General features: G+C 37.8%; 1 protein-coding gene across 2 annotated transcripts in view; it reads left to right on the forward strand.

The window, feature by feature from the left end:
- GIPC2 (GIPC PDZ domain containing family member 2) overlaps positions 1-11,718 on the forward strand; it is an 82,617-nt gene extending 70,899 nt beyond the window's left edge. For both annotated transcript variants that reach the window (XM_059135385.1, XM_059135384.1), the window contains exons 5-6: positions 2,180-2,261; positions 11,370-11,718. In XM_059135385.1, coding sequence (XP_058991368.1) covers positions 2,180-2,261; positions 11,370-11,515 — 228 coding nt within the window. In that variant the 3' untranslated portion in view covers positions 11,516-11,718. The remainder of the gene's footprint in view (positions 1-2,179; positions 2,262-11,369) is intronic.
- The last annotated feature ends 12,435 nt before the right edge of the window (positions 11,719-24,153 follow it).

A 24,153-nucleotide genomic window follows, 5' to 3' on the forward strand; every position in this document is an offset into this window, starting at 1 on the left:
TTACCTGGGGTGAGAAGTCCCAGAGCTTGCTTGTGTTTGTAGACTGGCCAGCTGGATCATACTGTGTTTCTGATTAAGCAGAGCATTTATAGGGACAAAAAAGATAGATAACATGACACTTTGGACAGCGCACATCCATCTTGGGCATAAAGTGATTTCAACAATACAATAAAATTAAGTAAAAAATAATAAGAGTATGCATTCAGAAGTGTTCGAGTCACCTTGGGGTAAGCCATTGAAAGCTTCGGAAACCCTTCATCTACAAGATGAAGGCCAAAGCTCTTTTCCTGGCACACAAGACCCCTTAAGATCTAGTCCTGTCTGGCTATACTCTTTTTTTTTTTTTTAAAATATTTTATTTATTTATTTGATAGACAGAGATAACAAGTAGTCAGAGAGGCAGGCAGAGAGAGAGGAGGAAGCAGGCTCCCTCCTGAGCAGAGAGCCTGATGTGGGGCTTGCTCCCAGGACCCTGAGACTATGACCTGAGCCGAAGTCAGAGGTTTTAACCTACTGAGCCACCCAGGTGCCCCCTGGCTATACTCTTTTTTTTTTTTTAAATTAATTAATTTATTTTCAGAAAAACAGTATTCATTATTTTTTCACCACACCCAGTGCTCCATGCAATCCGTGCCCTATAATACCCACCACCTGGTACCCCAACCTCCCACCCCCCCGCCACTTCAAACCCCTCAGATTGTTTTTCAGAGTCTGTAGTTTCTCATGATTCACCTCCCCTTCCAATTTACCCCAACTCCCTTCTCCTCTCTAACACCCCTTGTCCTCCATGCTATTCCTTATGCTCCACCATATGATAATTGACTCTCTCTGCTTGACTTATTTCACTCAGCATAATCTCTTCTAGTCCCATCCATGTTGCTACAAAAGTTGGGTATTTATCCTTTTTGATGGTGACATAATACTCCATAGTGTATATGGACCACATCTTCCTTATCCATTCGTCCGTTGAAGGGCATCTTGGTTCTTTCTATAGTTTGGCGACCGTGGCCATTGCTGCTATAAACATTGGGGTACAGATGGCCCTTCTTTTCACGACATCTGTATCTTTGGGGTAAATACCCAGGAGTGCAATTGCAGGGTCATAGGGAAGTTCTATTTTTAATTTCTTGAGGAATCTCCACACTGTTCTTCAAAGAGGCTGCACCAACTTGCATTCCCACCAACAGTGTAAGGGGTTTCCCCTTTCTCCACATCCTCTCCAACACATGCTGTTTCCTGTTTTGTTAATTTTGGCCATTCTAACGGTGTAAGGTGATATCTCAATGTGGTTTTAATTTGAGTCTCCCTGAGGGCTAGTGATGATGAACATTTTTTCATGTGTCTGTACTCTTTATGAGACTCTGTGACCTCACATAGACATTGCATATCAATTGTAATACTTTTTTTTTTTTTTAAAGATTTTGTTTTATTTTATTTCAAGATTGTATTTATTAATTTGACAGGGAGAGACACAGTGAGAGAGGGAACAGAAGCAGGGGTTGTGGGAGAAGCAACCTTCCCACTGAGCAGGGAGCCAGATGTGGGGCTCAAACCCAGGATCCTGGGATCATGACCTGAGCTGAAGGCAGACACTTAACTGACTGAGCCACCCAGGCACCCCTAAAGATTTTATTTTTAAGTGATCTCTATACCCACTGTGGGGCTTGAACTCACAATTCTGCTATCAAAAGTCACATGCTCCACCAACTGAGCCAGCCAGGCATGCCTGTTGTATACTTCTATTTGCAGCACCCTCTCCTGCTTATCTTCCACCAGTGTATCTTTGAAAAGAGTTTTTAAGTCCCCTTTCTCAAGTCTTCTGTGACTCTTAAGATATTTAAATTTACTTTGCCTGAGATGGCTCTTATATCCTTGAAAATTTTTTCCTTATTATTACATAGTTATTTATTTTCACAGATTTGTCTCCCTTTGTAGACTTGGAGACTCTGTTCTGGCTTTTCTTCTTCGAATCCATAACACTTAACACTAACAGTAAAAATAAGTATTTGCTGTATTGATTTGTATTGAGCTACAGAGCACACTGTAGATCTGTTTCCATCCAAATGAGCTGATGTATACAACCATGAACTGACTCCACATCAGATTTTCCCTTACCCTTAGCCTTGACATTCAAGAGATTTCATGTAAAAATATCTCATTTCTCTTTTCTTTGATAAAGCCCTCCGAAACCAAGACAAAAGCAATTGAAAAGATTGATGATCTTCTTGAATTGTACATGGGAATTCAAGATATCGATTTAGGTAAGAAGATCCTATTTTTTTTAAGTTTCTATATTTCTTAATTGAATTTAGTGCTTCTTTGTTTTGCTTGCATTTACACTCAGTGATCCTTTTCAAGGTAAATACTGGAAAGTGATGAGAAAATTGTAATGAAAATAAGGATATAAAACATAAAAGAATAATGAATAAAGACCTGGCCCTTACCCTTTTACTAGCTGCGAGTCAAATCTACTTTTCTAAACTTCAGTTTTTAATCTTAAAACTATAAACTATGATAATAGCCTTCCTTCAAAGCCTTGTTTTATGGATTTAAAAGTTACAGTATGAACAGATGTTGTAAATGACGCATATGGAATGTATTTGATACATCAGATCTACATTGATTAAATCATATGTTATGATATTGTGTGCACTTAATAGGATTACTGAGAGCCTGTGAGCAATGAATCAGAAAGAGGAAGAGAAAGGACTCAGCTGGTGTGTGACTAATCAGGGCAGTTGAGAAGTTGAATTGATGGGTATTTCTTATGTGGTCCTTAGGATATCAGGGTCTTGATTTATCAACTGCAGGTAACAAAATAGTAACAACAAACTGAATTCCATCTGACTTACAGGATAAAAGAGGGGAAATGTTTTGGTTCTTATACCTGAAAACTTCAGAGGTAGATCCTGGCTTCCAAAATGGCTAGATCCAGAGTTTTCATGCTATCACAGGATGTGGCTTCCCTTCTTTCCATTTAGGCTGCATTTTAGGCTCACTAGTATCCCTTGGCATCTTCAGACCCTCCCTCTTGGAGTCAAAATGATGGCAATGGTTCCATCCTCTACATCTTAGTGTCAAGCCTGATGGGAAAGGGGGAGGGCCTTTTCCAAGTCATTCAAACAAAATGCTTAGGATTGACCCTGACTGGTCTGATAGGCTCACTGAGGTGGTAGTGGTGGGGGTGATGCTTAGGTCTGGGTCAGATGCTCTCCTTCTGGAGCTGAGAGTGACTGAAATCCTAGGGCTGAGCTGGTGAAAAGTCCTGGCCCCTCCCATGTAGAAGCCAGAAGAAAGTGCCCTTGAGAAGGGCAGAGGGATGCTGGGTGGTAAAACAGTAACTGTGCCCTGGGGTGGGCTTCGTGTCTGCATGCACCCATGTGTGCATGGAGTATGTTTGTGTGTACCAGGTACTTCATCCATTTTTTTAAGCCAAACACTTGGACTGTTCTGTTTCCCTGCTACCAGGTGTAAGGAATTTTACTTTAGCTCAGGTAGACTATTTGAAACTCATTATTCCACTTCTTCCATTCATTCTTACTTTTTTCTTATAGAGTCTGTTCTTATGTTTTTCTTACCTTTCTGAACTTTGAAAATAAAATTTCTATGGTGGATATACAGACGCTGTCTGTAATTGAAGAAATATTGATGCTCTTTTTTCTAATTCCTTGATTCAAAGTATAAAATTTGTATATAATAAGTACTTGCTCCACACAGACAAGAAGTTAAAGCTGAGATTATCCTGTAGAAAGACAGCATCTCTGGCGAGGATGCGGAGAAAGGGGAACCCTCCTACACTGTTTGTGGGAATACAAGCTGGTGCAACCACTCTGGAAAACAGCATGGAGGTTCCTCAAAATGTTGAAAATAGAACTACCCTATGACCCAGCAATTGCACTACTGGGAATTTACCCTAAAGATACAAACGTAGTGATCCGAAGGGGCATGTTCACCTGAATGTTTATAGCAGCAATGTCAATGTCAAGATTTCATTTCTTTTGATGGCTGCATAGTATTCCATTGTGTATATATGCCACATCTTCTTTATCCATTCATCTGTTGATGGACATCTAGGTTCTTTCCATAGTTTGGCTATGACATAGTATGACTTTGCTGCTATAAACATTTGGGTGCACATGCCCCTTCGGATCACTACATTTCTATCTTTAGGGTAAATACCCAGTAGTGCAATTACTGGGTCATAGGATAGCTCTATTTTCAAATTTTTTGAGGAACCTCCATGCTGGGAGAACCACACTTTTCAAAGGGGGGAATTTAAAATAGTCTTTAGAACTTAATTTTGGGTATAAGCCTTATAGTTAATTAAGTATAAATTTGAAATAGTTAAATAAATTAATTTTGTTCTTTTGTTATTAAATTTATATACGTGTACAACAGGGTGGCTGGGTGGCTCCATTGTTAAGGGTCTGCCTTCAGCTCAGGTCATGAGCCGAAGGACATATCCAATGGGATATGTCCCCATCGGGCTCCCTGCTCAGCAGGAAACCTGCTTCTCCCTCTCCCACCTCCCCTGCTTGTGTTCCTTCTCTTGCTGTCTCTCTGTCAATTAAATACATGAATAGAATCTTAAAAAAAAAAATATGTATAAGTATACATGGAAGAACAATGGACAGTGGAGTAATTCTAGGTGAATTAAGGAACAGGTCTTTAAGAATCCATTTATTTCACTTTGACAAATTCAGGGCACTAAACATTCCTCACAAATTCCTTGTAAATTAACTTGTAATCCCACTGTAAAGTTAATTAATCATCTGTAGCAAGTTCCTCCAATGACATGGAAAGTCATTATCATTGTACATGATTAGCAATGTGATCAGTCATCTAGGGAGGTAAAGTTTAAGGAAAGTAATTATTTGAAGAATGTCAACCATTGTTAAATTAGGAATTTTTCTCATTCAGATCTGATTAGCATGAAATAGAAATCACAAATGTGGTACTGATTCAATAGAGAAATGAATATATTTGCTTGTTTTTGTTCTGTGTTCTTAACTGTCAGAAATGTTAAGTCTTAAGGCAAATTGTAGCCACATCATGTTATTCCAGAGTTGTTAATATAAATTTACATTAAAAAGTGAGAAAGGTAATCTGCAATAAAATGACCAAAACCAAAACACTATCTTCACAAAGCTTTGGGATGTATTTACCACTTGAAAATGGAAAATAATTGAAATGAGTTTAGGAAGTAACCCTGCAGATGACAGGGCTTTATTTGGTTGTAGAGCTAGGCTGTGAACTGCCTTTTCTACTGATCCAATGCCAACATGTGTTGCCTTGGAATGTTATCCATGGTGGGAGAAAAATGGATTCTGGAAGATTCTGAGTCCTGTAGCATATTTTAGGAGATTGAGGTAACTTAATGAAAAAGTTGTATCCTATAAGTTTTCTTATGAATATTTAAGACAATTGTGTTAATTATATATTGAACTATACTATGTCCTGATGATACCAGCTTAGGAGTTTGGAGCTCACCCTAGCCATGTCAGAATTTTAGGATTTTTAATTAATTAAGAGGTCATAAATTGTGGAAAAGAAATTTGAACGATAGATTCTAAGTTATTTTTTCTTATAAAATCTTTTTTAGCTCCTTTAAGAAATACAATGATATTTTAATAGAGATAATTATATTTCTTCTTAGGATGATTTCCTTTCTTCTGTGAATTCAAAATAGTGAATACTGTAGAAAGTCATCCATCTTAGGTAAAGCCAATGATTTTGGAAATAGGTTTTCACTAACAAAAAACCATATTCAACATTGGTCATGTTTTTAATGTTTGATTTCTGTCTGAGTTCCTTGAAATGGAACACTTATTTCACATTTATTTCCCACAGACTTTTCATAAAGACCTCCCGTAGGAGGTACAACTATAGATTTAATGGTTAACAGTGTTTAGGACTGATCTTTATTCAGTCCTGCTATGTGTCATTTTATAGATTTGAAAACAGATTCAGAGACGTTTGGTTACTTGTCCAAAGTCAGCTAACAAATTAAAAGCTGAGATTCAATTCTGGAATTTTTTTATGCCAAGATTTTTCATCTGCAGTAGTATCTTATGTTTAAAAGTTCAGTTTAGGTATTTAAAAACTTAGTGGGAAATATGGATTGCCCTATATCACAACAATAAATTTGTTGTTAATAAATGATGTGGAAGTTCAGTTGTGGAAATGATACAAAGGTATTTTCAAAATGGCCAGTAGAGGTCAGCACTTAGTTGCTGTATGTGATACAACAATTCTATCCTTTCAGGGGACTCCCCCCCCCCCCCCCATTGCATTTAGGTGTTAAATATTATTGCAGTGTGTTGCAGATCCATTATAGGTGAAAAGTATTTTAGTAGCTATCATATTAATGTGATATGACTTAATAAAAAGTGCTTCTTTTTGCTAAAAGCTTCATTTTGCTTTTCTCTTAAAGATACAGTTTTTTTAAAGATACAGTTTTAATAAAAAAAAGATAAAATTATACCTGTTTACTTATCTTTTAAGAATTTTCAAAATATGTGTCTATACTTTATTTTTTTAAAAAAGATTTTATTTATTTATTTGACAGAGATCACAAGTAGTCAGAGAGGCAGGTGGGGGGTACGGGAAGCAGGCTCACTGCTGAGCAGAGAGCCCGATGCAGGGCTCGATCCCAGGACCCTGAGATCATGACCTGAGCCAAAGGCAGAGGCTTTAATCCACTGAGCCACCCAGGCGCCCCTATACTTTATTCATTAGGAAAAATTTGTGCATGTTTTAATGCATGCTCCATTCTTAATTTCTTTGAAAATTCATATAGCAAATTACTGTATTTTAAAAGATTTATGGGACACTTTGTTACATATATATTTCTAAAACCTTAATGAAGCTGCCTAATTGAAATTTTGGTTACTTTTACCTGACCTAATTGATAATTTTGTTAGTTACTTGTTCTAACACTTCATTAAGGTGTTAGAAATACATATGTAACACAGTGTCCCAAGGAACTACTGATATTTTAGTTCCTTGAGGGCAGATACTGTACTGCTTTTAATCTCAGCTCCTACTACAGTACTCCTAGAGTAAATATTTGGTAAATGTTTATTAATGGACTGTGTAGAGGCACAAAAATAGTGAATTCACTGGGAGTATGAATCCTAACTTCATAAGTTTGAAACTTTAGCTTTTGGGCACATTATTAAATTCAAACCTTAATTTCCACATATTTTTAAAAGAGGTGTAATAAAAACCTTAGAGGGTTTCCAACACACTAAATTAAATAATATGTATAAAGTTCCTGTTGCATCATAAATAATAGGTGCAGCTATTATTATTTTTAGCATTGATCACTAATAATTATTACTAGTACTAATGGTAGTGGTAATAGAGGTAGGACTGTATCCCTGGAGGTCTGACCAACTCTGGGACTGTGTTTAGTGTGGAAGTTTTACTTTTCTGCTGTGCCAGCATGAGCGCATAGTGAGATTACAGAGTTTGGATTGTGGTTGGAGGTTGTGGTATGGGCCCCTTAGACCATCATTTTTCTCATTTTGTAACTGAGGAACTAAGGAACCCAAGCCAGAGATTTCAAGTCAGAGTAGGCAAGGTCCAGAATATATCATTCCTGGCCTCAGTGCACTAGACAATGCTGCTGAGCTTCCCGAGGTACCAAACAGCCATGTACCAAGTTATTTCTTATAGTCGAGTAGGTATGTGTATGTGTGTGAGCGAGAGATTGGCTGACTCATTGCCCATCAGTGAACATATGATTGTGGTCCTTGTGTCCTCCCAGCATTGAAGAGCATCGTTCATCTGCACTGTCAGTTTTTGCTTCTGAATGGTCTGTAGATTTTCTTACCTTCTGTGTGCATCTTATTTCTTCCTCTGCTAGACTGTATATCACCCACATGTTAGTATAATCTTTAGGTAACTGTCTCAATAAGCGCTATCTGTGGAGACTATGGGAAATATTTAAAATGGTAGACTTAGCAAAATTCTGAACTTGAGCCCTGCTTTTGCAATACTTACCTTTAAGTTTTGGTTACTCTTTCACAGCCTGGCTACAGGACCAGACCTCTGGGTTTTGCTGTCTCCAATATACGTTAACTGTGTCAGAGCAAAAATTATTTAAGGATAATTACAAAGCAGCCTCCTGTGCATCTTCCAGCACGTTCAGTGCATAAGACACTGAACTTGTTTCGATGGGCATGAAAGACTGAGTAGGCTATTCAGGATCAGTCGGGAGTTTCTTCTTCTTCTTCTTCTTCTTCTTCTTCTTCTTCCTATTCCTCTTCCTCTTCCTATTTTTTTTTTTTTTAAATTTTAAGATATTTATTTGAGAGCACACAAGCAGGGGCAGAGGGAGAGGGAGAAACAGACTTCCCACTGAGCAGGGAGCCTGATGCGGGGCTTGATCTCAGGACCCTGAGATCATGACCTAAGCTGAAGGCAGATGCTTAGCTGACTGAGCCACCTAGGTGCCCCTATTTATTTATTATTTTAGAGAACAAGTACAGAGGGAGAGAGAGACAGAGGGACAGAGGGAGAGAGAGAGAAAGCATCTCAAGCAGACCCCCCTCTGAGCATGGAGCCTGTCTCAGGGACTTGATGCCATGACCCTGAGATCATGACCTGAGCCAAAATCAAGAGTCAGATGCTGAACCAATTGAGCCACCCAGGTGCCCCTAGGATGTGAACATTTTTGAGGATTTTAACTGTACTTGTCAAATTGTTTTTCAGAAGCTAAGTTTATGAATTGAGTCTGTATGTATCTGAATGTTTGCTTCACTATATCCTGGCTAGCAACGACATGCCATAGAAAACATATCTAAAAGTTGCAGTAAACCTGGCCAAACGTTTTGGCTGGAGCTGAACTGAAGTCTTCTTCCTCTTTGAAGTATTTGTTTCTAGACTGAAAATAAATGCAAAAGCTTTTGGGTCAGGGCTGGGGCCAGAGACAGAGTAAGAGAGAGAGAGAGAGAGAATGGTGAGAAAGAATCAATTCCTCCTCACTCATAACTGCTTTTTAAAAGTATTTTTAAGGCAGGGCACCTGGGTGGGCTCAGTGGGTTAAGCCTCTGCCTTCTGCTCAGGTCATGATCTCAGCGTGGTGAGGTCGAGCCCTGCATCAGGCTCTGTTCGGCGGGGAGCCTGCTTCCCCCTCTCTCTCTGCCTGCCTCTCTGCCTACTTGTGATCTCTCTCTCTGTCAAATAAATAAATAAAGTCTTTAAAAAAAAATAAAAGTATTTTTAAGGCAATCTTAAACATTGAAAAAGGTTATAAGTATAGCACAAAGACTTTTTTTCTCCTTGAACATGGGAATAAATGAACAATATTTATTACCCCCAAATACTTTAGTACATATTTCTCATGAACAAATATATTCTCCTAGCTAAGCACAGTATTAGCAAGAATCATGAAATTAGCATTGATATATTACTATCCCCTATTAATCACGTGTTATGTTTCACTAAATGCATTAACATCCCTTATAGCAGAAGTGCATGTTCAAAATATAGGTTAGTTTTATTTATATCAATTTGGAACAGTTTCCCACTCTCAATTTTAATAATCTTGATGCTTTTGGAGGGTACAAGTTGTTATTTGATAGAATGTTCCTCAATTCTGGCTTGCCTGATTTTTTTTTTTTGGAATTATGTTTATGTCATACCTCTTGCAAAAATATCTAATGTGATCTTCTATTCTTTTCATTTACATTTTACCAGGAGGCATAGGATTTGGTTTGTTCTATTTCTGATATTGTTCATGTTGATGGCTTAAAGTGGTGTTTGCTAATTGTCTCCATTATAAAGTTATTCTCCGTAATAAGTATTTGGTGGAGAGATACTTTGAAACTATGTAAATATCCTGTTCTTCATGATCCTACCTTCCTTCCTTCCTTCTGTCCATTTGTTAGCCATTTCTTTGAGCCACATCTCCTCCTTTCCCTTTGGCCTGTGTTATACAGAGCTGTTTGAGACAAGGCACAGTTTTTATTTTTATTTTTTATTATTTTTTAAAAGATTTATTTAATTTATTTGACAGAGATCACAAGTAGGCAGAGAGGCAGGCAGAGAGAGAGGGAGGAAGCAGGCTCCCCGCTGAGCAGAGAGCCCGATGCGGGGCTCGATCCCAGGACCCTGAGATCATGACCTGAGCCGAAGGCAGAGGCTTAACCCACTGAGCCACCCAGGCGCCCCAAGGCACAGTTTTTTTTTTTTAAATTTTTTATTTTTTATAAACATATATTTTTATCCCCAGGGGTACAGGTCTGTAAATCACCAGGTTTACACACTTCACAGCACTCACCAAAGCACATACCCTCCCCAATGTCCATAACCCCACCCCCTTCTCCCAAACCCCCTCCCCCCCAGCAACCCTCAGTTTGTTTTGTGAGATTAAGAGTCACTTATGGTTTGTCTCCCTCCCAATCCCATCTTGTTTCATTTATTCTTCTCGTACCCACTTAAGCCCCCATGTTTTAAATGCTCTTAAGAGCCCTAGTGGATTTTAGCTTAAAGACCAGACCTCTTGGTTCATTGAGAGAAATCCTACAAGTGTTGAATTGTTTAGCCTTAACCTGGGAGGAACGGAGATGCTGAGATTTGGTGGTGGTTCTTTTTTTTTTTTAACCTAGAGTTTCTTCATCCAAGTTCTAAATCACATCCACACTGTCTCTTTCCAGTTGCTTATAAGGGGCTGAGAAAAAACAGCTCAGCCTCATGGGCTCCCAGCCAGTTGGGGCAGGTCCCGTGAGAATGTGCACTCTTGAAGATGCTGGTTCCCCAGATGTAAGAACCGGGCCTAGGCATTTACTAGAAAAACAGAACACAGGTGCCACATTCACTTTCTATCTCAAACTAGAAAGGGGCTCAGGAAAAGTTACCTTGATTCCATTAGTAGACCAATACCTTCTTCTTCACCCTAGCTTGATTTTCCCATTACGAACTGTTACCCTTCGTCTTTGTTCTTTGGAGGGACAGGGAGTACTGGGTTCCATTATAGTTGGCAGTGGGGTACTGGTAGAGGGGGCAGAGAGAGCTAGTGACTGTGGGCAGGTGGAAGAGGGATGATGTACCCTGACTTTCCTGGCAGGGTTATCCACAGGGTTTCCTTTCTGGAGGAATACCAGTAGTTCTTGACTGGTGGGCTTCAAGGTGGAGGAGAGGCCAGGGGTGACCAATCTGGGTGCAGTGGACAAACTGTTTAAATGCTCCCCCGACAGATGTTAGTATATTAGTATGTTACTGTTAGTATGTTACTGTTATAACTTGTGCTAGAAATAGATCTATGCATGTTACACTGAGAAAGTAATTTTTCTGGTGCCATTTTTGTCGGTTCTCTGATATCATCTCATGTATCATTAATTTTTAAAAATTGTTTTTGATAGCTACCACAATGTTTGAAGCTGGAAAGGACAAAGGTAATCCAGATGAATTTGCTGTGGCACTTGACGAAACTCTTGGAGACTTTGCGTTCCCAGATGAATTTGTCTTTGATGTTTGGGGAGTCATTGGTGATGCGAAACGAGAATGACGATGACATGGATGATCCGTCTCTGGAGAAATGAACATTCTTTTAAAAAATATCCACAGGATCTGATTTTTAGGCACTGTTACAGACTCTGGTTTGGTCTGATGTATATGGAATACATTCTTTGAAATACACTTTTGGTTTCTGGGTACCTTTTAATGTGGTTCCAGATGTGGTATGCTTAAAATAAATCACCTAAAATATGATCAATTTTAATATTCATTCAAGAGTCTTTTTAAAGTAAGTTTTAGAAAGTATTTCTAGAGAGGATTTTGCTCCCCATAAACGTCTGTGTTTTCTTTTCTACCCACATGCAAATAGCTGATTGCAATAGCTCTGTAGCTCTTTTAAAAATCTTAATGCAGGGAAATTGGGATTAGAGTATGATTTGCCTCCGAGCATCTTCATTTTTGTTATACCAGCCTGATCTAGGTGTGTTCAGGAAGTGAAGTGTGAATTATGCCCTCTCTGGGTCTAGAAAGTGTTTTTTGTTTGTTTGTTTTTTTTTTTTTAAATCCACTGATTAAGGGGAGAAAGATTCCTACAATCTCTTGATATCTGTGGCCTTCTTTCTTCTTAAAGCAAGGACTGATTTACTTCTTTATTTTTTTGGTTCTTTGTAATTGCTCCTTTTTAAAAACTTGTTAAAATCTATTATACTGTGTATGTGTTTGCTTGCATGGAAGAAGGGGGAAAAGGCAGATAGGGTGGAACGCACTTAAATTTGATTTTTTAAAAAGCAGTTCTTAAAGCATTTTTTTTCCACTCATACCCACTTTTATGTTATGCTTCATAAGCACTCCAGGGAAGGTTTTTATAGTCTTTGTAGAACTTTTCTTTTGAAAGATATTTACTCAGAAAATAACTGTGTTTGAGAACATTTTTTTTTTTTTTTTTTTTTTTTTTTTTTGGGTGAAAGAGCAACGTTTTAAGCCCCCTAAACTTTAGCGGAGATGCTATCAGAAATCGATTTCCCCCAGTGGAAACAAAGGAGGACGGAGGAATTGAGAAAATATATTAGTCTATTATTTTAGAGTTCTAACATACTTTCTCTAAAACCTTAAATTATTGAGAAAATTGAGGGCAAATGACTGTCTTATCACTCTTACGTGACATTTTATGGCTGTCAGAGAATGGAAATGAATGGTTTCAGCATAGATCATTTAATAAGGCAGAGCATGGTGTGACCAAGCATTCTCCTAAAGTGTTAGATGGAAAATGTTGTGTGCTGCCATGGTAATCAGAAATAATGACCCATGAGGGCTGTAGTCCAGGAGATCAGAAGTAGTTCCCTTTTCATGGTGAGTTAATGCTTCGGTAACTGTTGTTTTCCTGTGCAACTTTACTTTTGCTAACATCCACTCCTCTTTCACAGAAGTTTAATGCTTTGAAGCGGATACTCTTTGTCTCATTAATCTGAGTCCTGTACAGAAGCCCTGTTTTAGTCATTAATGTGTAACTAAAGGAGTTAGAACATGGATTGTCTTAATGCGCTTGCCCATCATTTGAAAATGGGACCTAACTCGGGCTGTAATTTGTTGTTATTCATTTCATGGATTTCTTTGAGAGCACTCCAAATATCTATTAATTATTTTTTTAAAAATTATTTTTAATTTTAATTTCTACTTTTAAGATATCTACCGATTCTTAATACCACCTCTCTTAGGAGGACACCCAGAGTGGATATTTCTGAAGATGAGAAAGTTGAGACCCATAGAAGCACTTTAGTTTAACAAAAAAAAATTTCCTAACTAGATGTTAAATTTGAAATGAAGAGTCATTGTTTATTGTTGATGAATGTCTTTTTCCTCCTTCATTTTTGGGCATGCAGGAAGATTGACACGGATTCTGTGTGATTTATGGTATCTCATATTCACAAAGTGAACTGTGCTCACCATGATTTTTCTAGAATCTCAACATGTAAGGTACCAATGTCCATGTACAGTGGTAACTCTGCTTGCCTGTTAGGGTTAAATGGTAGTTATCATCATTCAGGGCTTCAGCTGGGCACAGGTTCTTTAATCCTAATAGGTTTTTCCTTGAAATGTCTTTCTCTCTCACCTCTCTTGCTAAGCTGATAACAAGGTCAGTTTCTTTGTATTATTTTGTTCCCTTCCCTGAAAATATATCTGTTTGTGAACTTCCTGCCGTTCGGTAACTCTCGGCGCACAAAAAGAACAAGGTCTCATTTTAGTTGTCACCGTCTACAGTGTGGGTTACTCTTCTACCCTTCTGCTACAAGGAGACAAGACTATTTTCTTTTTTCATTAAACATGCTATTTCATTGATACCAGTAAAACATTTCCAGAAGGCCTCTGTTGTTTTATTTTGTTGTTATTTTTATTTGTTATTTTGTTTTTTTTTTCCCCCAGTAGAGCAAGACTATTTTATTTTTGATTTCCCTCCATGCAAAATTGCATTTTTCAGGGGCCACTAAGAGCACACTGTGTGTTGTCTGCGGCAGAGTATGTAGGTGGGGACCGATCGTTGGGCTCAATGGGGCCTTGAACATAACTTGCTCCTGATTAAGTATACACATTCTGGTGATTCCAAATAGGTATATTTTGGGTTTCTGTGATGTTTCAAAAATATATAATTACATGATGTGAAACTTCTTAAGAATTCAATTATAAAAGCACTAATCAGTTAACCTCTACTTAGGGCCTCTGTATCCAATATTGTAATGTTAACAGGTAATTAAAGATAACTTAATTTTTCCAAATGACTATTTTGCTGTATTCCCCCATATCTTTAACGAATAGAGATTTTTTTCCAAGTAAAGCACACTTTCTTTAGGTCCACATTATTGCTAGACCTTCATCAGGTCTAGAGAAAGCCTTCCTGGCATCTTTTAGTTATCGTTGCCTCTCTAGCAGAGCTGCAAAATGAATGTCATCTGCAAATAGAGTTTTCAAAATAATGGTTCTTCTAAATAGGGCACAGTTCTCTGCCAAAGATGTAATAGATCGATCATATAATGACCCTTTCACCCTCTGATACAACTAGCAATATATGAATACTGATAGCATTGTTATTATTTTGGTGGAAGTAATGGGTTAGAAGGACCGTTCGGTGTTCTACCTAAGCTATGAGTGAATAAAAAGGAGATGCTGTTCAGCATCTAAAGCTGAACTAATGTAAGAACTAATGCTTTGTGTAAAATGTACATTTATTATCTTCTTGATACAGATTGAAAGGGACATCAGAGTAATTACAAGTCCTTATGCATGTCATGGTTATAAAATGTTTCTAAGATTTTGAAGTGTACAAATGGCACAGCCTGTCCCCACCTTTTACCTGAAAACCTAGTTCTAAGAAAAGATTCATGGTTATTATCTGCTGGGAGGGTGAAAATCGCATATGACATCCTTATCTCAATTTGAGATGTTAAGCTTCTATAAAACTTAAGTATAGCCACAGATATTTTTTAAAGCCATAACAAAAAGAAACAAATTTTCTAATAGTTTTAAATATTTTATATTTTGAACTATTTGTATCATGCAATGATATTGACTCTATGCAGATAAAATATTCTATGTTTTGGGAGGAAAAAATACTTCTGTCTTTTGTAAAAATCATAGCATATACTTTAAAATGTTTTTGAGATTGAATTTTGGAAATTTATTAATTTGCAAAATTATAACATATTTTATTTAAAGCATTACTGTATATCTACTTATAGGTTATACAGATGTTTATGTATTGATCAAACAGTGAATTATTATAGAGGCATAATTTATAATATTTAAAATATAACTCCTTAAAATAACCTTTTCATGAAAAAAATGATGAATGTTTTTATGAAAAAATATTAGGGGTTTTAAATGTTTGACTTTTTAGTTTTATTTAAATAAATGATTTACAAATAACACAAGTAAATGTCTAGGTCTTTTTTTTTTATTTTTGAAGATTTTTTATTGGAGAGGGTGCGCACTCGCACCAAATGGTGGAGGGGCAGGAGTAGAGGGAGTAGTAGATTCCTTGCTGAGCAGGGACTCAGACATGAGGCTCAATCCCAGGACCCTGGTATTATGACCTGAGCTGAAGGCAGATGCTTACCTGACTGGGCCACCCAGGTGCCTGGGCCTTTATGTTTTTAATATATTTTGGTATTATTTTTTCTCAATGTATTTCATATGAGGTATAATACCTAAGGTCTCTTAGTTTTAAAATCCCAAAATTAAGTGTTTTGATTCAGTAAAAATATATGAGCTACGTACTGCCAGAATACTCTAAGGTAAAATAGTCATAAGTTGTTTCTGTTTATAAAACAGAGTTTTACCCGGGGTGACATTTTCTTCTTTATTCAACCAATTTTATGGCAGTAGTTTCCAAACAATAGCATAAGTAGAAGAAATACCAGCCTGTAGATCCTAGGTGGTTATGCCTTTTGGATTCATTTCTCCTTAATGCATTTTAAAGGCTCTCTTAGAGCTGTTAGAAATCCTTAAAAATATGCTAATTCCAACTATTGGGAGGTGGGGTCCAGAAATGGGCATTTTGACCCATCCTCCAGATGATTCCAATGGAAGTGAATCCTAGACCTTTGCTTTGAGATCCCTGACAATCAGGACCAGCACTGGGTAGGAACAACAGACATGACTTCAAGAACTCAGCATCTGTCAAGATAGAGATTTCATAGAGCTCTCCAAGAGGATTAGGTAAGTGCTAAAATGGATATAAAATTGTATGGGAAGAAGCTATATATGGCAGTAAGATTTCTTTTAATTTCACCAAGTAGGTGATTTTCTAAATGTAAATTGGTATGCTAGAGAACTTTATTCTTGGAGAAGTAGACTAACCAATTGGTGCACTATGGATTAATCCACATGATAGTTTTGCCTTTGTTTATATATAATATCTGATGCTTACCAGTGATATAATAATAAAATAAAATAAAATAAATATTGGCTCTTTATCTTGCCCTTATTAGGTATTCTCTTCTAGTTTTGTAGATAAAGATCCCCTTAGACACGGTTTTTAGAGTGGGATTGACATGCATGATGACTGATCTCTCTCAACGGGAGTAACCTGTGGTTATGCTGTGGTTTTGATCATGGAGAAACTAAGCTTATAAAAATGCTGCTTGTAGTCTCCTTTTGTGGATTTTTCTCTTAGGTTCCTTCATGTAGGGGTAGAGTGAATATGATTCAGGCTTCATTATCTTATGTGTCATCTAATAATATGTTGGGAATAGTATTTATGATTAAGACAATTGTAGATCCAATGAATGAATTTAGCTTTGAAAAAGTGGTTTCTCTAAGAATTTTTATCCCCCTCATTCAGATGTTGTTATAAAAATAATTAATTATATTTTTGTGGCTTTCCAGTGAAAAGTAAATAGAGATATAAAAAATGAAGTAAACCAAACTCTTCCCCATAAAGCAAAAGGAATACTTTTTCTTCTGCAATGGCACTGGAGAAAAATGAGGAAGTAAAATCCTGCAAGGTTAAGGAATGGTGGAAGAACTATAGGGTGCGTTAGCTTTGGGAAAGGGAAGATGGGAAACTGTTGCCGTCTTCCTGTAATGTCCTTCCCTCTTCTCCATGCATCCCTTCCTGGCTCTTCCCTACCCACTCTCCATCCATGGGTCCTCAGGCCTCAGACTCTACCCTCTTTTCAGAGGACTCATCTTTTCCTGTGGCTTTAAGCATCTTTATAGTTAGAACTCCCAAACATATCTCCCATTTGTATCTCTCTTCTGAGCTCTATACTCAGATGTTCAACTGATTCCTTGACATCTCAACTTGTATGTCAGAACTTGAACATGTCCAGGATGAAACTTAAATTTTTTTTAGGAAAGGGAGAGGGACAGAGGGGGAAGGAAGGGGTAAATCTTAAGCAGGCTCCCTGCCCAGTGTGGAGCCCAACATGGGGCTTGATCTCACAACCCTGAGGTCATGACCAAGCCAGAACTGAGTGGGACACTTAACTGACTAAGTCACCCAGGTAGCACCCAAGTTTTTTTTGTCTTACTGTCTTCAATTTTCTCTGACAGAAAGTGGCATCATAATTCACTGTTTCTTTCTTCACCTACTATGTCTAATTCTGCAGCAAGTACTTTTTGTTGTATCTCTGGAAATATCTCCCAAATATCTACTTCTTGCTTGTTTCAGTGTTACCTGTTCAATCCATGCCTCTTTTCCATCTGGGCTGCTGCTTCAGACTCTGCACTGCGGTCCCACCTTCCACTCCCGCCTTCCTCCTCCTGGTAATGCGAGTGCTCTGAAAACGTTGATTGTAGGCCATGAGTGTTCAGCTTTCTTGAAAATGAAAATATCAGGGTCTCATTGTTTTCTTCTCTGGAGGGACTTAATCTTATGCTCATTTTTGTCTTTGAGGGAAGGGGCACTAGTTTTTGGATGATTTTGCTTTTGCTAAAGGGCTCACAGAGACTAAAGGCTATGGGATGTATGGATGTTTTGGGGAAAGGGAGAGAGATGTCTTCAAAGGTCCTAACAGAGGAAGATGGTGCCTTGTTTTCTTGCAGTCTTGTGATGGCTTCATAGAGTGTTTAGACCAACTGGAACAAGAGCCTTCCAAAGATTCCTGGTGTCTCCTTATTGCAGAGGCAGTAAGACACACAGTTAGGAGTGGTGTTTGAGTACCCAATGCTCTTGTGGAAGCTTGAGTCATTGAACAGAGCCCATCAGCCTTCATAGAATCAGCACTTCCCATCCACTATTTGTTTCTGTTAGTGTTTGTCCATAGTTTTGCCCATTATTGTCTAACAGGAGAGTCACCACAGCAGCCCAAATCTCTGGCTTATTCCTTTGCATGCCCTGTTCTCAGATTTTTTTTCTTTCTTCCATTTTGGGTGATGACCTGACCCACACATAAACTGTAGAAAAGAGAGACAGTCCATTGCTTGTGTCTAGTGGAGTGTTGGGGGGTACCTTTGCTTTTATACTTGGAAAGATGAACTGCACCAGCACAAGAGCTTTGATGGGAACATGGGCATTTTTGCTAAATGCTAATGGGATCACACCACTTCTCTTCCAGCTTTTTTACAGTGGCCTTCAAAGCCCTACCCATGTCATTCACCATACTCATCCCAACTCGGTGCTCTGGTTACATTGAACTTGCTTTTCACTTCTAAGTTCTTCTTTTCTTAGAGCTTGTTCACTTGCTGTTTTCTCTGTCTTGAACCCTTCTTCCTATTTGGATGTCCAGGTCCTTGTCATCCTTCATTTATTAATGTAAATGCTACTTCTTTGGCAAAGATGTTTTTGACCCTCTTCCTCTCCATATTTTTGATTTCAGTCCTTGTTTTCATCTTAGCTCATCATTATTTTAAATTATTAGTTTTATTCTATATTTCCCATTTGAATATCAGTTTCTTGGGAGTGGGGTTGGTTATATCTCTCACTGTTTTACCCTGGGCACTTAGCATGGAGTCTGGTACATATTAAACACTAACAGAATAATCATTAATGAGGAACTTTAGCAAAGTTGAGTGCCTACTGTGTGCTCAATTACTGGACGTAGACCAACTCACTTAATCTTCAGCAACCCCTTGAAGAAGGTAATGCTTATTTTCATTTTAAAGATGAAGAAACAGGTCCAGAGAAATTAAATAACTTGCTCTAAGGCACATGCTTCATTAGTGGCAAAGACAGGATTTGAACCCAGTTTTAAGTCCTGAGCTCTCTTCCAAATTGATCCTGTTAATACTTTACCAGAGAGCAATGTTCTGAGTCACTCAACTGAAGAAAGTTGTGGAGGAGATTCAAGCTGGGAGAACAAGTTTGTAGATTCAGTTAGCTGCTGTTGTCAGCCTGACTAAGGGAGCAGCTACTCTGAGGTTAGGCCAAGAAGTGGACTTAAATGGTTGAGTGATAGATTTTAGTTAGAAACCATGCGCTGAAAGAGTTTGGTGGTTCTTTAGGTTAAAAAATATATAACTGGCAATAGTTAAGTCTGGATTAAAAAAAAACAAAACATGGTAGTCACTGGCTTAATAAGTTCTTCCTTGTGTAACTAAGGAAAAAGACAGATTAAGAAAGTTCTTGACCATTCTTAGAGAATGAGGATCAGTCTTAGAAATCCTTCAAATATGGTTAAATGATTTTGTGGTTTAGTTGTTTTGACTTGGGTTGTGGGTATTTTGTTTCTGGAGTCATTATTGTTTCAGAAAACTACTAAGGGATGATTACTGCGTTCTTTTTTTTAATTTTTAATATTGTGAAACAAATTTGAATAAGGCTGCTTGTTATCAAATGCTCTGTGTGCCATTTACTGTTTGAGAATATAATTAGCATTTGAGGTTTCATGGAGCATGGAATTTTGTCATTAACCATTTTTAAAAAAATTTATTTATTTATTTGACAGATAGAGAGTACACGTAGGCAGAGCAGTAGGCAGAGGGAGAAGCAGACTCCCCACCGAGCAGGGAGTCCGATGTGGGGCTCGATCCCAGGACCCTGGGATCATGACCCAAGCCGAAGGCAGTCGCCCAACAGACTGAGCCACCCAGGCGCCCCAATCATTAACCATTTTTAAGACTAAGATACTTGAGTTCTGAGAAATGAATTGGAAAGTTATATTGCTCCAAACATCCATTTCTGGAAAAAAATTCTAATTTGTATGCCAAAGGGATGGGTTTACAGACATGATTATAAATACCCTGAATATATTCCCTTTCAGTTCTTTTCTGTACAGAAGAGTGGTCAGTTTCAACATATTAACTTATGAGTTAGTGAGTAAGGAATATTTGTGAGGCTTCCCTCAATCTTAAACCCAAAGTAAGACTATTTGTAACTGTAGTAATTTAAAAAATGAAGTCAATCATGTACCTTTCCAGAGGATCTTTAAATAATCTTTTAAAAAAATAAATGAGGTCCAAGGTGTGTCTTTGTGACTCAGTTAAATGTCCAACTCTTGATACCAGCTCAGGTCTTGATCTCAGGGTTATAAGTTTAAGCCCTGTGTTGAACCTTCTTTTTTTTTTTAAATTTTTAAAGATTTTATTTATTAATTTGACAGAGCACAACAGGAGGAACAGCAGGGGGAAAGAGAGGGAGAGAGGGAGAGAAAGAGAAAGAGAATGAGAATGAAGCTGTTTCCTCACTGAGGTGGGGAGCCTGATATGGGGTTTGATCCCAGGACCCCAGAATCATGACCTGAGCCGAAGGCAGACACTTAACTGACTGAGCCACCCAGGTGCCCCTTGAGCCTTCTTTAAAAAGAAAATGAGGTCCAAGGAAATTCTGCAGATGATATACTGACTGAAATAGAGATAGGTGGTGTTTTCAGGACTGATCATTTTAAAATTCTAGAGTATGTCTGTGACTCTCCTTTCTGACTTTTTTGATAAACATTGCTAGTCACCTTGGTGTTATATTTTAAAATACATTAGTTAGCTTCCAGAAAGGTTCCCCCAGGTGATATAGTGCTCAGAAGGAGACTATCAGCTTTTCACCACCTTGTCACTTGATGGCAGAAGGGAATTCACCAGGCAGTTTAAAAAATTTACCTCCTCTGACCAGTAGGTGGCATTGCCTGCCCTTGTGGCTACCTTTTTTCCATCTGCTGCTTCTGTAACCCTCAATACCAAGTCAGGTATTTTATATTCTTCTTGTAACTGTTCTGACTTGTCCAGCCTGATTTTTGAGCTCTTTTGTAATTTTACTAAGGGTAACTTTTTGACAGTGGAATTGTCTTGGAAACCTAGATAGTTTCTCCTCAGAATCTTGGAGTTTATATCATGTGGTCTGCGAGAGTGTTCAGAGCAAATGACTAATTCTGCAAAACCAACCAAGGCTCTTCTAGATCTGAGAGGCAAAGAAATGACTGGGCACCGACGTACCGTAGGAGGTGATTATGGTTAATATCCTGTGAAAGTTATAGACAGCTTCATACCAAGCATAAAATTAGGTACATTAAAAACTTTAAAACCTTATTCATGACTTCAAAAACTTTTAAACAAGTTTCAAGCAAACAGTTAATAGTGAATTTGTTCTTTGCCTGGATGAATAAAGCAAGCTTTTTTATATTTAGTAATTAACATTGTGTGGATGATTCACATCATGAAAAGACCTTCTTTCCATGGAGGTAGATTTCTGGTCAGATACTGATTTATATACTACTGTTTAAACAGCTGCCATTTGAACAAACTTGTCTTCTCTCTAATGTTTTTTACATTTAGGCAATTTGCCAATACTTATGAGGTATGATACTTTGTACTTATCATAGGATATTTTCCCCTTAATAATTGTATATCCTATCTATGATCAACTGTGTTATTCAGGACACTCATTAGCTGCAGTTAAAATGACATTTGTTAGAAACAAGAATTTTTAAAGTTGGAATTGTAAATTTTCCTGTAATTATAATAATAAGAACTGCTTCCTTATAGATCATCCTTGTCAGTTCAGATTCAGGGTCTATATGAGTAATTTCCTGCTGGTGTATGAAGTAGAGTGGCCCATGAAAGAAGCTGCTGAATCACAATTAAAAATACTTTATCTGGGCTTTATAAACTGGTCACAGTATAATAGAGGCTCACAGGGAAGAGCAGAGATATTAAACCAAAGGGGAAGTTGGAAGGAATCAGTGGCTTCTAGAAAATGTCCCTTTATTAGACTCCCTGAAAAGCCCTGTTGTAAGCATTAGTCTTATTTTAAATGCCCAAATTCCTCATGTTGCCTTGATAGTAAGGATTTCATAACCTCTGGAGCTTAGTAATTGATTCCAGGAAAAACATAGACAATTAGGTGGTGAATGTCAGTCATTAATCTATTGTTAGATTCCTTAATGTAGCTGATTTGTGGCTCATCTTTGCACTTCTGTTTATTTCCTCTGTCCGCAATATTTTATTAATATGGCATGTTCCACATGGTTGAAACCAAATATACAAACCAAATGTTGGACTTGGATTTCACTAGCCTGTGAAAGACCATGTCTCTGATTGACACTCATAGAAGTCTATCTATGTGCCTCATTTTCTGCAGATCTGGGGGATTATGGTTCATCTCTTCAAGCTCTCCACTTCGAACTTCCATCTCAATTGTCTTGGTGAGAGAGTGCCTCTCCTGATGGATGACCTGAGACATCTCATTTTGGTTGGGTCTCTCTAGGTTGAATTTTATATAAGTTATCCTGTTAGTCAGGATTCAGTTACAGAGAACATAATCTGTTGTACTGTTGTACACAGAAAGTGATGTAATATGGTTTATTGGATAGGCCCCAGAGTTGTTAGGACTCAAGAGTTAAGTCTCTAGGCTGAGGAGGCAGTCACAAGGATGAATCCCCAAAGCTTTCCTCCTCAACTGGGTTGCTGGTGGAGCTGCTGCCATGGTCAGGAAACTGTTTCTGCTAAATCTGTGACAACTCTGGGCCATACCACTTCTGCTGTATCTGCCTCAGCACAAACGATGTCACGTGCCCTGCTTCTCTCACAGGTAACCTTCTGAATTCAAATCTTGAATGCATGTGATTGGCAGATCTAAGTCATATCCAGAATCTGTAGCTACAAGGGACCCTGGGGAAAAAAGTTTTTTGGCCATTGTAGAATCAGAAGGATAACACAGTGAGATTGGAATAGATGTTGAGCAAGCCAACCCACGATATTTGCTACTACCAATAGTTTCTATTTAAGTCAGACTTCTCTTTAAGCAGCCCAGCTCCTCTAGTTGGTAAAAACAAACAAGAAACCAGCCAGACTTTTTTTGGCATGATGCATAGTAAGCAGATAGCCCAAATATATTTATATATATTGGTAAACTAGTTTTTAAAAGTCAGTGCTGTTTTTTAAACATCAGTAGCTTAATGAATAAGAAATAGCTAACATCTTTTATTGAGGCTTATGTGAAAGTTGGTGAAATATTGGATATAGAATAAAACAATACCACCCAGCCAATCCTATTGCCTTGCAACAACATAATCTATCTTAGAGGATTTTATTCTTGAAGACATGAAGTAAAAGTGAGTTTTGTAGATTGTTGAGTTGCTTGGCATAAGGGAACCTGGTAGTACACTCCTTCCTCTGCATTTCTTGTTGGTGATATGGCCCATTTCATGGCTGCTTATTAGTTGGGGACTCAGTGGGCAATCATCCACTGTATTTTTGTTTCATTTGCATTTTACTTTCCCTACTGGATGATTGGAATGTTCCAGTTTTCTTTTCCTTAAAAAAAATCCTTTGTTCCTACACAAATGATGGTTTGCTTGAAAGAATTTTATTAGGCTTACTTCATTATTATAGTGTCTTGGTACAAAAGAAATAGACAAATCATATTAAGGAACTAATAGACTGTTAATTGATCTAAATGAACAAATGGCTTTTTTTTTTTGGCCTCCCTTTTGTGTATTTTTAAAGCATCTTTCAATGAATTACATATTTCTTTCCAATTGGATTTTTTTTCCAATTGGATTTTATAAGCACTGCTAAATGTATGATTTTTCCTTTATTTGTGCTAAGTACTGATCTCCGTAAATACTTACTGTTCTTTGTCACTTACTTTTTTTTTTTTAAGAGATTTTTATTTATTTATCTGACAGACACAGCAAGAGAGGAAATGCAAGCAGGGAGAGTGGGGAAGGGAGAAACAGGCTTCCCGCTGAGCTGGGAGCCCAATGCAGGGCTCTATCCCTGGAGCCTGGGATCATGACCTGAGAGAAAGGCAGACACTTAATGACT

Source organism: Mustela lutreola, chromosome 10, assembly GCF_030435805.1.
Source record: "Mustela lutreola isolate mMusLut2 chromosome 10, mMusLut2.pri, whole genome shotgun sequence".
Classification (NCBI taxonomy): domain Eukaryota; kingdom Metazoa; phylum Chordata; class Mammalia; order Carnivora; family Mustelidae; genus Mustela; species Mustela lutreola.